This window comes from Nyctereutes procyonoides, unplaced genomic scaffold (assembly GCF_905146905.1).
Source record: "Nyctereutes procyonoides isolate TBG_1078 unplaced genomic scaffold, NYPRO_anot_genome, whole genome shotgun sequence".
Taxonomy (NCBI): domain Eukaryota; kingdom Metazoa; phylum Chordata; class Mammalia; order Carnivora; family Canidae; genus Nyctereutes; species Nyctereutes procyonoides.
In genome coordinates, this window is record NW_026575133.1 from 50,345,951 (window position 1) to 50,365,795 (window position 19,845).

Consider the following 19,845-nt stretch of genomic DNA (forward strand, 5'->3'; position numbering starts at 1 on the left):
GCATAGTTTTTTTTTTAATTTTTATTTATTTATGATAGTCACAGAGAGAGAGAGAGAGAGAGAGGCAGAGACACAGGCAGAGTGAGAAGCAGGCTCCATGCACCAGGAGCCCGAAGTGGGATTCGATCCCGGGTCTCCAGGATAGCGGCCTGGGCCAAAGGCAGGCGCCAAACCGCTGCGCCACCCAGGGATCCCCGAACTGCATAGTTTTAAGAGCATGAATAGGTTCAGTTTCCAGCCCAACATCTGGCAAGTAGACCCAATTTCTTTAGCTTTTTAATGAAGATAGTAATAGTACTTGTTTCATAGGGTTTCTGTGAAGATAAAATAAGGTAATTATATTAGTTAATACTTACATAGTACCTACTATGTGCCAGACATTATTCAAAGCATTTTACATATATGAATTCATTTAATCTTCACAGCAGCCTTGTAATGTAGGCATGTATTGTTATTATGCCTATTTTATGGATGAGGACATCAAAGCATAGGGAGCTAAGTCATCTGTGCTGAGTAGCATAGCTAGTAAACCAAGGTTCAGATCCAGGCAGTCAGGTTCCAGACTGTTCTCTTGACCACCGTGCCGTGAGGAACACTTTTTTTTTTTTAAGATTTTATTTATTTATTTATTCATGAGAGACACAGAGAGAAAGGCAGAGACACAGGCAGAGAGAGGAGAAGCAGGCTCCATGCAGGGAGCCCGATGGGGGCTCGATCCCGGGACTCCAGGATCACACCCTGGGCCAAAGGCAGACGCTCAACCACTGAGCCACCCAGGCGTCCCTGTGAGGAACACTTAACCCAGATACACTGTGAGCCTTCAACAAATTCAATAATAAAGGTAATATGATAATATATATTATTATAGAAAGTTAATATTATCTCAACAGAGAAAACACAAATAAACTAAGCCAAAGAAGAATATAGATATCATCTTCAGTCTAACCCCTCAGGAGATAAGTGTTGGTGTTTATATACCTATCCATATACTTTAAGAAAATAACATTTTGTAAACTATTTTGATCATGTATTAATATAACATTTACTTCTGTTTTGCTTAATTTGATTTATAACCTCCTGGTTTTTAAAATTTTTTATTAATTTTTAATTTTTAATTCCAGTATAGGTAACATATAGTTTTATATTAGTTTCAGATGTACAATATGTGATTCAGCAACTCTATGTGTTACTTAGTGCTCATCATGATAAGTGTACCCTTAATCCCCATCACCTGTTTCATCCATCCCCCCCACTCACCTCTCCTCTGGTCATCATCAGTTTGTTCTCTATAGTTAAGAGTCTGTTTCTTGGTTTATGTCAGTTTTCCACCTGTTACTTAATGACATATTTTCTGGATAATTGTAGAGACCCCACCCTCTGACCACCGGAGTGTTTCTTTGTTCTTTAACCCCAAAATACAATTTAAGATGAACATTTTTATACAGAATATAATTAGGACAAAATTTGCTTAAAGACCTTAAAAATCATGAGCAAAAGATTATTGACATTTTATTGATTACTCTTAAAACTTCAGTTTCCATTAATATATGTTCAGTACCTCCAGGGAATTTTTTTAGACCCAACAAAACATTTAGGCTTACAAGACTACCATGGGCCATATTGGCATTCATCTACTTAAGAAGGATACGGTCCAGGAAGGGGGGACAACCCAGGCATTCCTTTTCAGTGGGTATAGCAGTCCAGACGTTTTCTGCCTTTCACCATCCCCTCCAAGTCACAATCCCAGGTGCAGGGAAACAAAATCCACATTGGGCAGATCAGGGAGCCACTGTGGTTTAGAAGCCTCATGTAGCACAGTTGCCAGTATCTCCCATAAAGCTTGGTTGGTATAGATTCCAGGGTCCCAGAGGGACCTACCTCGAGTCATCATTGCACTCAGAAGTCCAAAGCTATAGCTGCCTATGAAGTAATTGAGTAATTTTTACCATAAGAAATGTTGCCTAATAACACAGCTGACATTCACCTTAACAGGTTTCCAGGGCAACGGGACTAGAAGGTTAATCCAGGGTCACATTTGTCTTTAGAGAAGATTTTGTTTACCTTTTAGATTTTGTTTACAGCTTTTCAAGAATATTTTTATAAAGATGATTGTGTTTTCAAATTTGCCTGAAATAAATGACTTTGAACTAGCTTCATAATTTTCTGCCCAATATCTTTATTCATATATGATAAATTGAGCTTTTCTTCTTTTGACTGTTTTTCTTTTTTTATAGGTCGAATTAAATATTCTGAAGAGGTATATGATGCATGTATGGAGACATTTGACTGTCTTCCTCTTGCTGCCCTCTTAAACCAGCAGTTTCTGTGTGTACATGGAGGGATGTCACCTGAAATTACTAGTTTAGATGACATTAAGAAAGTAAGTAACCTTTCATTAGTCTCATGGAATATATATTTTTTCAGTTTTATTTTTTATTGTAGTCAACTATATGCCTCTATTGCTGAAAAATTTTAAATGCAGATAATCAAAAGTAAGAGATTGGAAATCATCTGTGACCTCATTATTGGGAGAGGACTACTATTAACATTTTGCTAAATGTCTTCCAGAAAATTTCTGTAAATTTTAGTGAAATCTGTACTTTCATCAACTGGAAACATAACCTATTTTGAGTATAGCCCTAAAATTTTAAATTATGTAGCATTACGAAAGGAAGGAAATCAGGCTTCCCCTGTCCTGCAATTAATTGTGTAACCTTGACCAAATCAAGGTTAATTCTTAGTTACATTTTCTTCTCTGGGAAATGAGGAAGTTAGAATGGATAGTCTGTGAACTTCCAGCTCTCAAATTCATTGGCTTTGGCATTTTATTTTATTATTTTTAAAATATTTTATTTGTGTATTCATGAGGGACACACAAAGAAAGAGAGAGAGGCAGAGACACAGGCAGAGGAAGAAGCAGGCTCCATGAAGGGAGCCTGATGTGGGACTCGATCCCAGGACTCTAGGATCATGCCCTGGGCTGGAGGTGGGCGCTAAACCGCTGAGCCACCCAGGGATCCTGGCTTCGACATTTTATTTATTTATTTATTTATTTATTTATTTATTTATTTATTTATTTATTTATTTATTTATTTATTTATGAATTTTTATTTATTTATGTATGATAGTCACAGAGAGAGAGAGGCAGAGACACAGGCAGAGGGAGAAGCAGGCTCCATGCACCGGGAGCCCGATGTGGGATTCGATTCCGGGTCTCCAGGATCGCGCCCTGGGCCAAAGGCAGACGCTAAACCGCTGCGCCACCCAGGGATCCCCCGGGCTTTGACATTTTAGATGATAGAGTTTAACTGCTACACTTGCATGAGTTAATGATTATTATTTTCAGGATTTTCTATAAAGATGATCAATCTTTTTTTTTACTTCTTTTGTCCTACATTATCATCTTCTTTTCTCTACCTTTGTATTATACCTGTCTCATATAGGTACTGAAATTAAAGATTTTTTTTTGTTTATAAAACTTTTCTCTGAATTAAAGTTACTCTCCTCAGGGTAAGAGGGTGTGCCTATATTTCTGCTGCCTTATGATCTTTAAAATAACCGACTTTCTCCTTTACATTGTAAGTCTTGAATTTTGCAATTCTGAATCAATTGTATTAAAAACCTCCCCTTTCATTTAGAAGTCCTCAACTCTTTTAGTTACTGGTTTTGTCTTGGTTTTCATGCTACTAACCACAGCAGCAGTGACTAAAAGCTTAAATTAATAACTTACATTGAAATGCCTGCACTGCATAGAAGGGAAAGGATGAAAGTTCTTTACAAAATAAAACTAGAAATCTCCTTTGGAATGAGGTAAACAGTGAACAGAACCATTGTAAAACCTTTCCTGGTCTTATGGTAATGTTAGCTCACCTAGGCAGTTGAAGTGAATTTTACATAGTCTTTCTCAATAATAATATATCTCTATAATGTTTGATTTCACATTTGAATTAAATGAGTTCTGCTTTTAAGACTAGGATGTAAAGGAGTCCTTTTCTACAGTATGGTTAGATGCCAGGGATATTTGTAAAAATTTATTTCAAAAAAATAATAAATATGTATCCAGATTTGTTAAATGCTCATTTTCTTCCTAAAGGAAAACTTCTCTAAAGGGCTTGCTGCTTTTTCTCCTAATACATTCTTTTGGGTAGGAGGGTTTTGTTTTGTTTTGTTTTTTGACCCATACCAGTTTCCAAAAGCTCTTTTGCTTTCATGACTTTTCTTCTTTTGGCTTTTGTGTGTCTTTTAGTTAGACAGGTTTAAAGAACCTCCAGCCTTTGGGCCAGTGTGTGACCTGCTTTGGTCCGATCCTTCAGAGGATTATGGCAATGAAAAGACTTTGGAGCACTATACCCACAACACTGTCCGAGGGTGCTCTTATTTTTACAGGTAAGCTAATCCCCAAAGTTATAAAATTAAGAAAGGCAATTGTAATATGTATCATCAAATTATTTTTAAGTACTTTATATCTCTGATTTCTGTAGTATAGAGACTTGTTTGATTTTTTGATTAATAGAAGGTAGAAAACGTGTTTATTTTGTTTTTCATATTTTAATAGGTATAATGTGCTCCCATAATATATAGGAGTACCTTCATTAATACCTAAGTGTGATGTACTGGACATAATTGAACAGAACATCTTGCAGTGCTTAAGTGTTTTCTGATTCTAAACGATCTCGATTATTATCAATGAGTTTTTAAAAAATAAAGATTTGTTGGCTATTCCCCCAGAGATTCTGATTAGGTAGATCTGAGACAGGAAAATCCTGTTATTTTTTTTTTATAAAGAGCTCTCTGGCATTTGGAACCACTACTATAGGCAAAGATATAAAAAGAATAGGACATTGTGAACTAAGTGCAGGACATTTCCTGGAAGTTGGCTGCTGTCTTAAATCTCCTATGTGAGCTTTTATTGTGTTCTGCCATTCAAAAATAGGGAGATAGAGGTTTGAAGTCTAAAGTTTTTTAATCCCAATATTTTACTGTGACAAGTAATGCATATATTTAGTTCCCTAAAAATCTGTTAATTGCATGAGATAACATATTCATTAAGTGAAATCCACATACAAAAAGTAAAAAGCTTTACTACTGCCATAGTTTTAACATTCTTCTAAGCAACCTTGTTTTAGTTCTTTCTAAATAATTTTTTTTCTTTCTAAATAATTTAGATTTTACTTCTCTTTTAAAAAAATAAGATTTTATTTATTTATTTTGAGAGAGAAAGAGAGCACATTGGGTGGGGGGAGGGGCAGAGGTTGAGGGAGAATCTCAAGCCGACTCCCCACAGAACATGGAACCCACACAGAGTATGGCTCAGTCCCATGACCCTGAGATCATGACTTGAGCCAAAACCAGGAGAAGGACAGTCAGCTAACTGACTCCCTAAATTTTACTAATCTTTACACTGCTTAAAATAAAGAGCATAATATCTTTTTATTGTTTGCTCAATATAAACCGGTATGATTTCTTTGGAGATGAACCTGACAGCATCTCTCTATTATAAAGGCCTTTAATCCAGAAGTTCTACTCTAACGTGTAGTCCCGTGGCTATACAATTGATTCTTGGTATTTACGAATTCCGATATGCAAACTTGTCTACCTGCTAAGAATTACTTATAAGTGTAAAGTCCCCCCTCATAGCACTTTCACTGTCATTCAGACATGCACACATGCAGAATGATGAAAAATGTTACTTAATGTGTGTTCCTGAGGTCTCAAGGAGCTGCTCTGCCTTCTTGTTTCATGCTTAAGACCATTCTTTTTCTGATCCATTTAGTGCAATATTTTTCACATTTTTTGTTGGTAAAATGGCCCCTAAGCATAGTGCTTAAATGCTATTGAGTATTTATTCATGTAAGAGGCTGTGATGTGTCTTACAGATAAAACACATGTATGTTGGGATGCCTGAGTGCCTCAGCAGTTGAGCATCTGCCCTTGGCTCAGGGCATGATCCTGGGTCTGGGGATTAAGTCCCCCATCAGGCTCTCTGCAGGGAGCCGCCTTCTCTATGTCTCTCTCTCTCTCTCTGTGTCTTTCATGAATAAATACATTTTTAAAAATACATGTATGTTATATAAGCTTTATTTGGGAATGACTTACAGCATTGTTGTCCATGAGTTCCATGTTAATTAACCAACAGTATATATTAAGTAAGGTATCCTTACACAGGGACACACATAAAACAAGGTTATATATTGATTGGTTAATGAAAATGTGACCAGAGGATCAGAGGACCCTAACTATGTATTTTCTCTAGGAGTGGTGGTTCAGTTTTAACTAACTCAGTATTTACAAGTTAGCTTTATAGAACATAGCTAATGCAAATAATAATAATCAACTATGTGGAAGTGTGTAAAATATATACAGTTGACCTTTGAACAATATGTGTTTGAACTGAACAGGTCTACTTACACATGGATTTTTATTTTTTTTAATTTTTTTTTACACATGGATTTTTAAATATAAATACAATACAGTACTATAAATTTATTTTTTCTTATGATTTTCTTTTTTAAGATTTCATTTATTTATTCATGAGAGACACAGAGAGAGGCAGAGACATAGGCAGAGGGAAAAACAGGCTCCATACAGGGAGCCCAATGTGGGACTCGATCCCAGGACCTCAGGATCATACCCTGGGCCAAAGGCAGCCACTCAATGGCTGAGCCACCCAGGCGTCCCCGTTATGATTTTCTTAATAACATTTTCTTTTTTCTAGCTTGCTTTAGTGTAAGAATACAGCATATAATAGATAGAACATAGAACTTTGATACAAAATATGTATCAATTGACTGTTAAGGGTAAGGCTTCTTAGTCAATAGGCCAGTAAAGTTTTGGGGAGTCAAAAGTTACATACATGAGGAGTGCCTGGCTGGCCCAGTCAGTAGACATGTGACTTTTGATCTCAGGGCCATGAATTTAGGCCCCATGTTGGGCATGGAGCCTACTTAAAAAAAGTTTAACAGAAGAAAAATTTTAAACACAGATTTTTGACTACATGGAGAATCAGCAATCCCCACATTGTTTAAGAGTCAATGGTATGAGGTTATTTACTGCTGTATTATTTATGATAAAAACTCAATTTTTTTTTTAAGTAGGCTCCATGCCCAGCAAGGAGCCCAATGTGGGGCTTGAATTCATGACCCTGAGACCCTAAAATCAAGATTGTGATGTTTAACCAATAGAGCCACCCAGGGCAGGGTACCCCTATGATAAAAGATTTAAAACAACCTAATCTTGTGGTACATTCAGACAATGGAATGTTCCAGATTATGCAATGAGGCTATTTTTTTTAAAAGATTTTATTTATTTATTCATGAGAGACACACACAGAGAGAGAGAGAGAGAGAGAGAGAGAGAGAGAGAGAGAGAGACAGGCAGAGGGAGAAGCAGGCTCCACGCAGGGATCCTGATGTGGGACTCAATCCCAGGACTCCAGGATTACGCCCTGGGCTGAAGGCAGTGCTGGACCACTGAGCCACCCAGGGATTCCGAGGCTATTTTTTTTTTTAACTTAAACAAAAAAAAAAAGAAACTCTTTATATATGGATACAAAATAAAAACATACCTTATTTTATTGCAAGGTATGTACATTATTTTTTTAGACATAAATAATGGGAATAAATTTTGGGAAACCAAAAAATTAATTTGACCTGCTTTATTTCAATATTTGCTTTGTTATGGTGGTCTGAAACAGAACCCACAACATCTCCAAGGTATGCCTATAGAATATCTTTTAAAGGATAGTCAAAGAAACCGAGAACATTGGTTGCTTCTAAGGTAGCTGGAAGATAGATGTAAGAAGAAGGAGGCATTTAGGGGGGCCTGGCTAGATCAGAAGAGCATGCAGCTGCCTCTTGATCTTGGGGGTGTGAGTTTGAGCCTCATGTTGGGTATAGAGATTATTTTTAAAAAATAAACTTAAAAAAAAAGGAAGCATTTCACTATATAACCATTTGTATGTTTCCATTTTATACCATGTGAATGTAATTGATTTTTCTAATGAGCATAATAAGAAAGATTTAAACATGAAGTAAGTAATTAACACTAATTCTAGGATAATTTAGTATCCTTCAGTTTTTCCTATCAGATTTTTCTATTTTCTTTTTTTTTAATAGAGGAGAGACAGAAGGAGAGAAAGAATCTTAAGAAACCTAAACAAAAATCAAGAGTGCACCTGGGGCACCTGAGTTTGGCTAGGTCTTGATCTCAGGGTAATGAGATCCAACCCCACTGAGCTCCATGCTCAACACAGAATCTGCTTGAGATTCTCTCTCCCTCTCCCTCTGCCCCTCCTGCTCTTGCGCACATTATCTCTCTCACTCTCTCTCTTTCTCTCCCCCCCCCCTCTCTTTCACACACACTACCCTGGTTTTTTTATTATTATTATTATTAAGACAAGAAAAGTTTTGGTGGTGTTATGTTATGGGTTAAGACAAAAAAAATTAAAAGGTAAGGAAGTTCTTTTTCTGTCCTAAGGTTGTTTGTTAGCTGCATATTTGATCTGGAATGAGGTATATTAGTGAAGTGGAAAAACAGTGATGATTGCTAAGCCATTAATAAAAGTTTATTGATATATCAAACCTATAATTTTGAAACAAATTAAACTTATAGTATCTTGACTTTTCCCCTTCCTCCTGTTAGAAAACAATTGTTTTGGGCACTTAAATGACTTAGTTGGTTAAGCATCTACTTTCGGCTCAGGTCAGGATCTCAGGGTCCTGGGATTGAGCCCTGAGTCAGGCCCTGCTCAGCAGGGAGCCTGCTTCCATTCTCCCTCTGCCCCTCCTCCCTCTCCCTCTGCCCCTCCCCTGCACCCTTGCTTGGGCTCTCTTGCTCTCTCAAAAATAAATAAATTCTTTAAAAAAATAATAAAAAATAAGGGGTACCTGGGTGGCTCAATCAGTTGTGTCTGCCTTCGGCTCAAGTCATGATCTCAGGGTCCTGGGATTGAGCCCCCCATCGGGCTCCATGCTCAGTGGAGAGTCTGCTTCTCTCTCTCCCTCTGTGCTCACTCTCTTTCTCTCTCTCAAATAAATAAATAAAATCTTTAAAAATAATAAAATAAAAGACAATTGTTTTAGTTCTGGGTTTATGTTTTCTAATTTTCTTTTTCAGTTACCCTGCAGTTTGTGAATTTTTGCAGAACAATAATTTGTTATCAATAATCAGAGCCCATGAAGCCCAGGATGCTGGGTAAGTTATATTAAAACTGTACCAAAAAATAATAATAATAAAAGAATAAAACTATACCAATTATCATCGTCGAGTTTTTGCCTTTAATATCAAGACAGATTATTATCTCTCTTCTAGGTATCGAATGTACAGGAAGAGCCAAACGACAGGCTTCCCATCACTCATTACAATTTTCTCTGCCCCCAATTACCTAGATGTCTATAATAATAAAGGTAAAGGAGTCCAGTGATATTTGAATTTGAATTTGTGAGTAAATGTGAGCTCTAGTTTAATCATATGTATGTATATATATTTTATATATATATATATATATATATATATAAATTTTAAATAAGAAAAGAGGTCTTAATTGAAACAAGGGCCAAGGAACTTCGAATTTAGGCTACTGCTTGGTTTTCATTTCCTAAGGATTATTGGGCTTTTTGTAAATATAAATAATGATCATAATAGGTCTGATGTATACTCCTGAATCAAAATATAAGAAGAATGGGGTGCCTGGTGGCTCAGTTGGTTGAGTTAGTCCATTGAGTCAGTGGCTCTTGGTTTCTGATCAGGTCATGATCTTGTGGGTTGTGGGATTGAGCTCTGTGCTCAGGAGGGAGTCTATTTGAAGATTCTGTCTGTGTGCCTCCTCCCCACTCTTTCGCCCTCTCTCTGTAAAATAAATCTTTAAAAATACATATATAAGAAGAAGTTATTTCAGGTTCATGTTAGAATAGTCATCATAAATTATTGCTTTTGGTGAATTTAATTTATTTGTAACAGTATCTCAATAAAATGTCACTGGTGTTTTAATGTTTGTAAATTATTAAGCTGTTTTTGCTTTTTGTGAATGATAGAGGTAGAATGAATACTGTACAACAAGTCAGAAAAATCATTTTAGTCCAAGCCCCACCATAAACCAATAGTGTGACTTTAAATAAGTCACATAATTTTTCTAAGCCTCAGTTTCCCATATAAACAAAGAGGAAAAAAAATAAAAAATAAAGAGGATTAAATATAAACATGCTTGCAATCCAGAAATTCTCATTCTTATACTTTATCCTATTGAAATTTTTTACTTTTACATATGCCCAATGTAGGGCTTGAACTCATGACCCTGAGATCAAGAGTTGCATACTCTACTGATGGAGCCAGCGAAGTACCCTGAAATTTTTTTAAAAATTTTTTATGATTCATAATTTGTAAGTATCAGGGCAAAATTCCTCTGTAATATCCTCTGTAACATGCCTCTGTGTAACTATTTTGTCGTTTACAAAGTATGACTATAAAATAATAGAACTTCCTTACAAACATGCTGGAACATATATATCCAAGTGAGTATTGTCCCTTCACAGTAGTTACCTTGGAAAGGTATATGCTTATTCCAACAATGCTGCCATTGTTCAAAACGTTTTTGGAACTCCTCTTTTGGCATTGCCTTCAGAGTCTGCGACACATTCTTTTGATTATCCTCAGTGATGGGAAATCTTCGTCCTTTGAGGGTGGATTTGATTTTTGGAACAGCCAAAAGTCATTCGGAGTCAAGACTGGTGAATAAGGTGAGTGATCAAGCTAGATGCTACCATTTGGGGTCAGAAACAAGGTATGATTATAGGGTAATGAGACTGGTTTTTCTTGTGTTGCTTATAAAATAGGTTTGGAGGCGATTCCAAAAGAGGAGTTCCAAAAATGTTTTGAGTAATGGCAGCATCTTTGGATTAAATATACAGTAAGGGAGCAAGGTATATTGAAAAGAGTACTAAGCTAGGAATCAGAAATTCTAGTCTAGTCCTGCTTCACTTTTAAATTCACAGTTAACATGACAATTTCACATTTAAGAAGACACTTAACTTCTCTGAGCCTCAGTGTATCTTTAAAATAGGGTTATTGAAGATAAGTTGGAACAATAAAAATAAACATTAAAAGCATCTGTCAAACTCTGAAATTGCTATGATACTATAACATTTTACTGTTATTGTACCTAGTGTGATTACATCAGAGGACCATACTCATCTTATATATAAGGTCTGGTGTGTTTGTAGTTGGTGGTTTTTAAGTCTCATTACTTTATAGTCATACCTTGTATATGCAGCTGGGGAGTCAAGTTTAAAAGAAATCCACAGTATACTAACTATGTAACCTTTTTAAAGGGAAACTGAGGAATGGCACATCTCACTTCAGTCTAATTTGAATCAGTCATCTCAGGGTCCTTCAGTGGCTTACTATCCATTTAAAAAAAAAACAAACTTCTTTAAGTTCTCTCTTAGCTGTATAGTTTTTTACATCTCGTCATTCTTTTCTGAGTCTTACCTATCCTGCAACACTCTGCTTCTCCCTAACTCCATTCTTTCTTATTTCCTTCTTCCTAATATTCCCAATATGTTAGACTTAGTTTTGTTCTTATTTCTTCCATTATGAATGGTATGTACTGCTTGTATTGGTCACTTCTTCAAGGACACTTCCTGGCCCTATTTCTTATATTTGTGAGAAGACGTTCCCTTGTCCCTTGTTAAACCTCTCTAGGAAGAGTGTCTGTTGACTGCACAGTGGATTTATCAGTGTGCTCACCTAAAGCATGGCACCCAACATAGCAGTCATTTCACTTGTTCACTAAATACCCTAGCTCATTTTCTGCCCCCTTCTAACCTGGTTTTGATCTTGATTATTCCTTTAGTGAACTTTTAAAGTCATAGTCCATTCTACCAGTGTTTTCTGTTGACTGATACAATTGGTAACTATTTTAAACATTTTTATTTTCCTTGGTTGTTTCTCAAACTTTTTTTTTCTTTTTTTAAGAAAAACACAGTGGCATCTGAAACAATATCTGCTGGTATTCATTTACTCCCCATCCAAGTACCTCTTTCTTGAAAATGACAGCCCTCTCCCTCTTTCCTTTCTCTCTTTCTTCTCCTGTTGCTTTTCTTTCTTGCATATTGGTACCAACAAGTATACCTTAGTTCCAGTGATTATGTGAAAGATCCTTAAGTCATGATTTTTAAAGATTTCTATTTTCATTTTTTTGTGTCTACTGGGAACATACCCAAAAGCAATTTTTTATACTCTCATTTCTAATCACCCACTAGAAAGACCCACTTCTCACTTCTTTTTCCTGTATAGATTGAGGGAAATGCTGAATAATTATAAATTCATCTAACCTAAATAAAATACATGTATATGAAAATAATGGGACATGTATATCATATCCAGTGTTAGGTTTTTAAGAGCAGGAGATCCTACTTTAATGTATTTTCTTTATAATCCATGGTATACATTTTAGACACTCAGCAACTTAAATTTTGAGCATATGAGGCTATCCTTTAATAAGCAAAGAAACAGAAACTAGGAAATGACCTATACCTGTCATTTCTGGAGTACTTCATACCTGATTCTATTTATGGTCACATAAATACTACTTCAAATAGACTCCCTGCTGAGCTCAGTAAGAGTAAAGAGAATAATGCCAACAACATTGCAGTGCTTGTGCTCATGGTAAAGTCTAAGAAATTGGATTTTAAAACTTAAAATATAAAGAAAATTAGTTTGGTACCAAAGTATGTATACAAATACATGAACTGGTTAATTTAAACATTTATACAGTGCTAGCAGTATAGTGATTCTGTATAGGAGAGGTGGATATTTCTTAGTCCTTTATATAATATGCAGAGATGATTTAATCTACTTTTGAGCCTTGTAAATTGGTTCAGGTTTACCATCTGCATTCCCCTCTATGAATTGATAATTGCTATGTTATAAGCTCCCAGACAGTTTATAAAGTCTTTGGCTCTGGGTAATGACTAGCAAAACAGGCTGTGTTCACTTAATGAAAAATGTTTGTCTTCAAAAGAAACTGTAATTGTAACCATTTGTCCTATAAAGGGAAATTATGACAACATTTTTCTAATGTGGAACCTGAGATTTCTATAGACAGTTACTGTGCAGTGACCCTTTGAAGTTTCAAAATTCAGTTTCTTTTGTACTTTTATTATATGAGATCTTCAGGTAACTTTGTTCATTTGGATAATTCTTAAAAGAATGAACTGTGTAAAATGCTTTAATATTTTCCATCTGTTCTTAAATACTGAGTTCTGAATTTACAAATGGAAAGTAAGCTCATGAATTCTGTTTAGTAGGTACACAGCTGTACAAAGCATACCAGTTGCCATGTCGTGTTCTTCTGTACCAGATTTTCCTGCCTTTTCCTTTTTAGCTGCTGTGTTAAAATATGAAAACAATGTCATGAATATCAGGCAGTTTAACTGTTCTCCACACCCCTACTGGCTTCCAAACTTTATGGATGTTTTCACTTGGTCTTTGCCTTTTGTTGGGGAAAAAGGTAAGAGAACTGGATTATCGTCTTAATTAGTAATGGAGCACACTTTTATATTTGCCTGAGCCCCCTGATTCAGAAATGTTTTTCTTAAACTTATAGAAGTAAAAAAATAAGAATAAAAATAAGAATAATAACGTTATCAGAAATGTTTTCTAATTTTCTTCTTGACAAAGATTTTTGAGTGGCACTTAACTGGTTTTTAAATTATAGTTCTAGTCAATTATGCTCATCTTATTGTAAATATCAATTTAAAGTAGCTATCCAGCTATGACCAGGATGTTAAAATAGCATAAATCACCGCACCTTTCCTTCAGTATTTATTCAGTGATAAAGAGATATAAATAGGAAATATTGTCCTGTAAATTTTATTTGTGCACCTATACAAGTAAGCTATGCAAATATAAAATAAATCTGTCTTTGTAAAATGGGAGGAAATCTTTCTGTGTACACATCAGTGAGGAAAAGGTTCTGGACAGCAGTTCCATGGAACCAAGTAATTATGCAATCAAATCTTCAAAGACCAGACCTTTACTGAAGCAAGTAATTTCCCCAAATTCTTTATAAATCTGAAAGTCTAGATTTAATGTAACTTTTTATAATTATTCTTAATAGCATTATGATAAATAATTTTTATTTAACATGTATTTTACTTAGACATCCACATCATTGTAGAAAGACTATCTTACTAATTGTATAAATTCTGGGTTATTTTGTCTTCTCATACAGTCACAGAGATGCTGGTCAACATTCTCAACATCTGTTCTGACGATGAATTGATCTCCGATGATGAAATTGAAGGTAAACTTGCCTTTTTCTCATTTGAACTAGAAACAAAGAAATTTTAGCTTTGGTTTTACTTTGTTTTGAGTAATTTTCTGTGTCTTGTTAAAAACAGAATTGTGTGTATTACAGAAAAGTAAAATTTGAAAAATGCAGGAAACCATAAATAACAAAAAAGTTACCTATAATTCTACCATCTTGTAGATATTGACTGTTCATATCCTAATGTAATATTGGGTGACCTTTTATCTTTGCATATATTTTCCCCCTCTTTTTCCTTTTTAACAAAAAGGTCGTATATTAGTATCACAAACATTTATAGTTTTTTTATAGACTAATTTTTAATAGTTACTTAGTTGTCTTTATTGATGATTTTTGTTTTAATCAATCTCCTGCTGTTGGATATTGGATTTTTTCTAACTTTTTAAAAACCGTACAGTTTTGAAAATTCTTACAGATAAATCTTTACACATTCTGTCAATAACCAATATTTATTACATGCCTACTATTAGTACTATTTAGGTCCTTGCATGCAATAAGCTTATATTCTAGTGGTGGGAAGACAAACAATAAATAAGTGCAAATAAGTGCAAGTCAGATGTTGATACATGATACGAAAGAAAGGGGGAAGCAATATTAAGAAATTGAGAATAACATTTTCTTGATTATTTTCACAGGATAAATTTCTAGAAATTGAATATCTGTGTTAATTAGTATTTACAATTTTAATAAATCAGATACAGATAACTTCTTGGAAGGCTATACCAGATTACATTTTTTGTGTATGATGCATAGTTCATGTGTACTCTCCAATACTGTTTATTACCATTTTTCTGTCTGGTGTTTTTAAAATTTTAATTTGTATATTTATGATGACTGATGAACAGTTTTTTTAATTGACCACATGTATTTTTCTTTTGTGAATTGTCAATTCATTCCTTTTGCCCATTTTCTTACTGGGTTATGTGCATGTTCGTTTTTTGCTTTCTTCTTATTAGCTGTGTGAGGGATCTTTATATAGTAACATTTTGTTAGATATGTAGCCATGTATTTTTTGTCTAGTATGTTGTGGGATGTTTGATTTTAAAGATAGGTCCTAATTTATCTGAGAATGTAGAAGATTCTGGAAAGGTGGTGGCTCCTAAGTTCAAACCTCTGGCTGTCTCATTTTCCAAGCTCTGTGCTGAAGTGACTTACTCACCTGTTAGGATAAACCATCTATGTAGTGGAAAAAGCCTAGCTTACTTTGGGCAGATAGAGAGGAGTCCTAAACATCCTTATGTTTTAGATTCCACATGAGGGTGAAGAGCAGATGGAGCATAGCTTGTGAGTATCCTTATATATGAGATAGGAGATCACTATAAGGAACCAGTTCTTGAGGAAATAGTATAGACAAGAGGAGATTAAAACAAAAAAAGCATTTAAGTTAGGGAAAGATAAAATATGTAAGAAATAGATGTAATAGAATTTGTATTCAAATCTTTGTGCATATAGAAATTATTGTGAATGCTAATTGTATGCACTAAGAAAGGATTCTTAATTACCATAAAGATATGCTTACAAAATTATGCCAAAAATTTAATATATATTTTAATATATATTAAAATATTGTCATAATAGCAACAGATTCAAAATAATCTAAATGTCCCTCAGTGGAGAGGTGGGTAAGTCAAGTATGACATACCCATATGATAGATTCAATACATAACATTATTTTCCTTATGCAAGCCTCCTTTTCCTCCTTCTTTTCTAGTTAGCTCTTGTTTAGCTTATTATAACATTTTCATGGAAGATCTTTCTGACCTCCCTGACTAGATCTAATACCCCTGTCATGCTGTGTCATATCACCATGTCCCTCTCCTTACCATTTACTAGAATGGTAATTTTGCATTTATTTATATTACTATAAGATTAATATATTTTACTCCCACTCAACTATAAACCCCCTAAGGGCTAGGGCACAGTTGGTTTTTGCTCACCAAGAGAGCCCTAAAGCCTACTGTAGTGTAATGAGCATGGTAAGTAAACATTTCTTGAGTTAGATTGAGTGATATGAAGGGCAACTATTAAGAAGAGAATGGAGTAGAGCTTTTGGTGCTAATATGGAAAATTTATTAGATATTCTGTTAAGTGCAAAAGTAAATGTATAGAATCCTCTCCCATTTTTTTACAGGGTGTGTAGCCATAAGCTGATATGTGGTTTTTAATTTTTTATGAAAGGAAATGAAGAATAACCTTTTAGGTTATGATGGTGAATTGAACATACTTCTAATTCCATTCCTTTCTGAAGCTACACTAAAACCACATACAATTTTAGTGATATAAACTAAAGATTTCTACTTTAGTTATGCTATAATAGATCATTTAAATCAATCCTGACTTAAGATAACTGTAAAAGCTAGACACAGTATTTTCAAATTTGCTTTAAAGGCATTCAGAAAGCTAATGAAGTAAAATAATTACCAAGAGACCCGGAAAAAGGCATAAATCAGAGAGGTAAAACCAAAATTTGGAACTATTTCTCTCCTGGAGTTATTCATGAATTTCAAAAGAAGGGGCTAAGAGGTTAAGCAGCCCTCTTGATAGAAGCTAAGAAATTAGGGCTTGGATTATCTGGGTGGCTTAGTTGGTTGGGCATCCAACTCTTTTTTTTTTTTTTTTTGGCATCCAACTCTTGATCTCAGATCGGCTCTTGGTCTTGGGGTTGTGAGTTCAAGCCCAGTGTTAGGCTAGGTACGGAGTCTAGGTTAAAAAAAAAGTTAGGGCTTCATGGCTCGCTAAGGATGATGTGAATGCTGATAAGTTTCTGCTGTTTGGCTTGGGACTCCAGAACGTTGCATCTATTTAAGAGTCAAGGTGAACTGGAAGCAGAACAGCCCTGAAAGGGACTACAGTTTACCCTCAAATCATTTTAATCCATGAAATTTATTCATTCATTCATTCACTCATTCATTCGTTCATTCAAGACAGAGAGAGAGAGGCAGAGACACAAGCAGAGGGAGAAGCAGGCTCCACGCAGGAAGCCTGATGTGGGACTCAATCCCTGATCTCCAGGATCACGCCCTGGGCTGAAGGCGCTGCTAAACCGCTGAGCCACCCAGGCTGCCCTAATCCATGAAATTTAAATAAAGTAGCCCAGATGCCTGGCAAAAGTAAACCTCTCTATACTAAGATAACATCATGTAGAACTTTAAATTACTACAAATAGTCTTTCAAATATAATATGTGACTCACAACCAAAAATAACAAGGCTTATGAGGAAATATAACATAAATGAGAACCAACAGAAACAGAAAAAAAAAAAAAAAAAACAGATGCCAGGTTCTCCAGACATTGGCTTTATCAGACTGAACTTTAACTATGCTGAGGCACCTGGGTGGCTCATCTTGTGAAAGATGAATTTTTTTTCTTTTTTTTTAAATTTATAAATTAATTTTTATTGCTGTTCAATTTACCAACATACAGAATAACACCCAGTGCTCATCCCGTCAAGTGTCCCCCTCAGTGCCCGTCACCCATTCACCCCCACCCCCTGCCCTCCTCCCCCTCCACCACCCCTAGTTCATTTCCCAGAGTTAGAAGTCTTTATGTTCTGTCTCCCTTTCTGATATTTCCCACACATTTCTTCTCCCTTCCCTTATATTCCCTTTCACTATTATTCATATTGCCCAAATGAATGAGAACGTACACTGTTTGTCCTCCGATTGACTTACTTCACTCAGCATAATACCCTCCAGTTCCATCCACATTGAAGCAAATGGTGGGTATTTGTTGTTTCTAATGGCTGAATAATATTCCATTGTATACATAAACCACATCTTCTTTATCCATTCATCTTTCGATGGGCACCGAGGCTCCTTCCACAGTTTGGCTATTGTGGACATGGCTGCTAGAAACCTCGGGGTGCAGGTGTCCCGGCGTTTCACTGCATCTGAATCTTTGGGGTAAATCCCTAACAGTGCAATTGCTGGGTCGTGTGAAAGATGAATTAACAGATTCAGTAAAGCTAAATAAAGAATAAATGAACTAGACATTAGTTTGGAAAAGAAATCTAGAATGAAATCAATAGAAAAATAAAATATGAAAAAAGGCCCAAGAGGCAGAAGATACAGTAATAGGCTTATCATCTTTGTGTTTGGAGTCCCAGAAGAGACAGAATGGGGTAGAATCACTATTTGAAGAGATAATGGTTAAGAATTTTCTAAAATTGACAAGACATTAAGCCACAGATTGAAGAAGCTCTGTAAACCAAAGTAGAATAAATACAAAAAAGAAGTAACACCTAAGCACAACATAGTAAAAATGCTTCAGATGACAAAGAAAAAAACCTTTTTTTTTTTTTTTAAGATTTTATTTATTTAGGGATCCCTGGGTGGCGCAGCGGTTTAGCGCCTGCCTTTGGCCCAGGGTGCGATCCTGGAGACCTGGGATCGAGTCCCACGTTGGGCTCCCGGTGCATGGAGCCTGCTTCTCCCTCTGCCTGTGTCTCTGCCTCTCTCTCTCTCTCTCTCTCTCTCTCTCTGACTATCATGGATAAAAAAAAAAAAAAAATTAAAAAAAAAAAGATTTTATTTATTCTTGAGAGACACCAAGAGAGGCAGAAACATAGATAGGGAGAGAAGCAGGCTCTTTGCAGGGAACCCGATGTAGGACTCGATCCCCAGACCCAGATTCACACCCTGAGCCAAAGGCAACTCAACTGTGAGCCAGCCAGGCATCCCACAAAGAAAAAAATCTTAAAGCAACCAGGAAAAAAAAAAGAGATTACTTTCAAAAGAGACCAATTTAACTGACAGTAGGAGCAAGAAAAATGGAATAAAATATTCAAAGCACTGAAGGATGATAATTGGTAATCTGGAGACCTAGCAGAAATGCCTTTTAAGAGTGAAGAGAAAATAAGCATTTTTCAGATATCCCTTCCTTAAAATATTTACTTAGAGAATTACCAAGAGACCCACACTAAAATCTTTTAAAAATTAAATTAAATTAAAAAAAAAAAAAAAAAAGATGTTACGGCAGCCCCGGTGGCGCAGCAGTTTAGCACTGCCTGCAGCCCGGGGCATGATCCTGGAGGACCAGGATCGAGTCCCGTGTCGGGCTCCCTGCATGGAGCCTGCTTCTGCCTCTGCCTGTGTCTCTGCCTCTCTTTCTCGCTCTCTCTCAATAAATAAATAAATTTAAAAAAGATAAAAAATTTAAAAATTTTAAAAAAGATGTAATAATTTTAAGTGTGTATGCAATAATATGGCTTAATAATATGGCTTCATAATATATAAAACAAAAAATAGTATTATGAAAAAAAATATTCACAGCAATGGTGGAAGAAATGAACAAATATCTCTCAGTAATTGATGGAACAAGCAGACAAAATTAGAAACATTGTAGAGGATTACAATGTAATGAATGAATTTGACATAATGGACATATAAAGAACACTGCTTTCAAGAGGTGCTGAAATACACCTTTTTATTTTTTTATTTTATTTTATTTTTTTAAAGACTTTTTATTTATTTATTCATGAGAGACACACAGAGAGAGGGGCAGACACACCGGCAGAGAGA

At 35.5% G+C, this 19,845-nt stretch overlaps 1 protein-coding gene across 4 annotated transcripts in view; it reads left to right on the top strand.

Moving 5' to 3' along the window:
* Positions 1-19,845, top strand: part of PPP3CC (protein phosphatase 3 catalytic subunit gamma) — a 109,565-nt gene that overhangs the window by 67,586 nt on the left and 22,134 nt on the right. For all 4 annotated transcript variants that reach the window (XM_055346397.1, XM_055346399.1, XM_055346398.1 and 1 more), the window contains exons 5-10: positions 2,235-2,380; positions 4,247-4,386; positions 9,115-9,192; positions 9,310-9,404; positions 13,382-13,507; positions 14,231-14,302. In XM_055346397.1, coding sequence (XP_055202372.1) covers positions 2,235-2,380; positions 4,247-4,386; positions 9,115-9,192; positions 9,310-9,404; positions 13,382-13,507; positions 14,231-14,302 — 657 coding nt within the window. The remainder of the gene's footprint in view (positions 1-2,234; positions 2,381-4,246; positions 4,387-9,114; positions 9,193-9,309; positions 9,405-13,381; positions 13,508-14,230; positions 14,303-19,845) is intronic.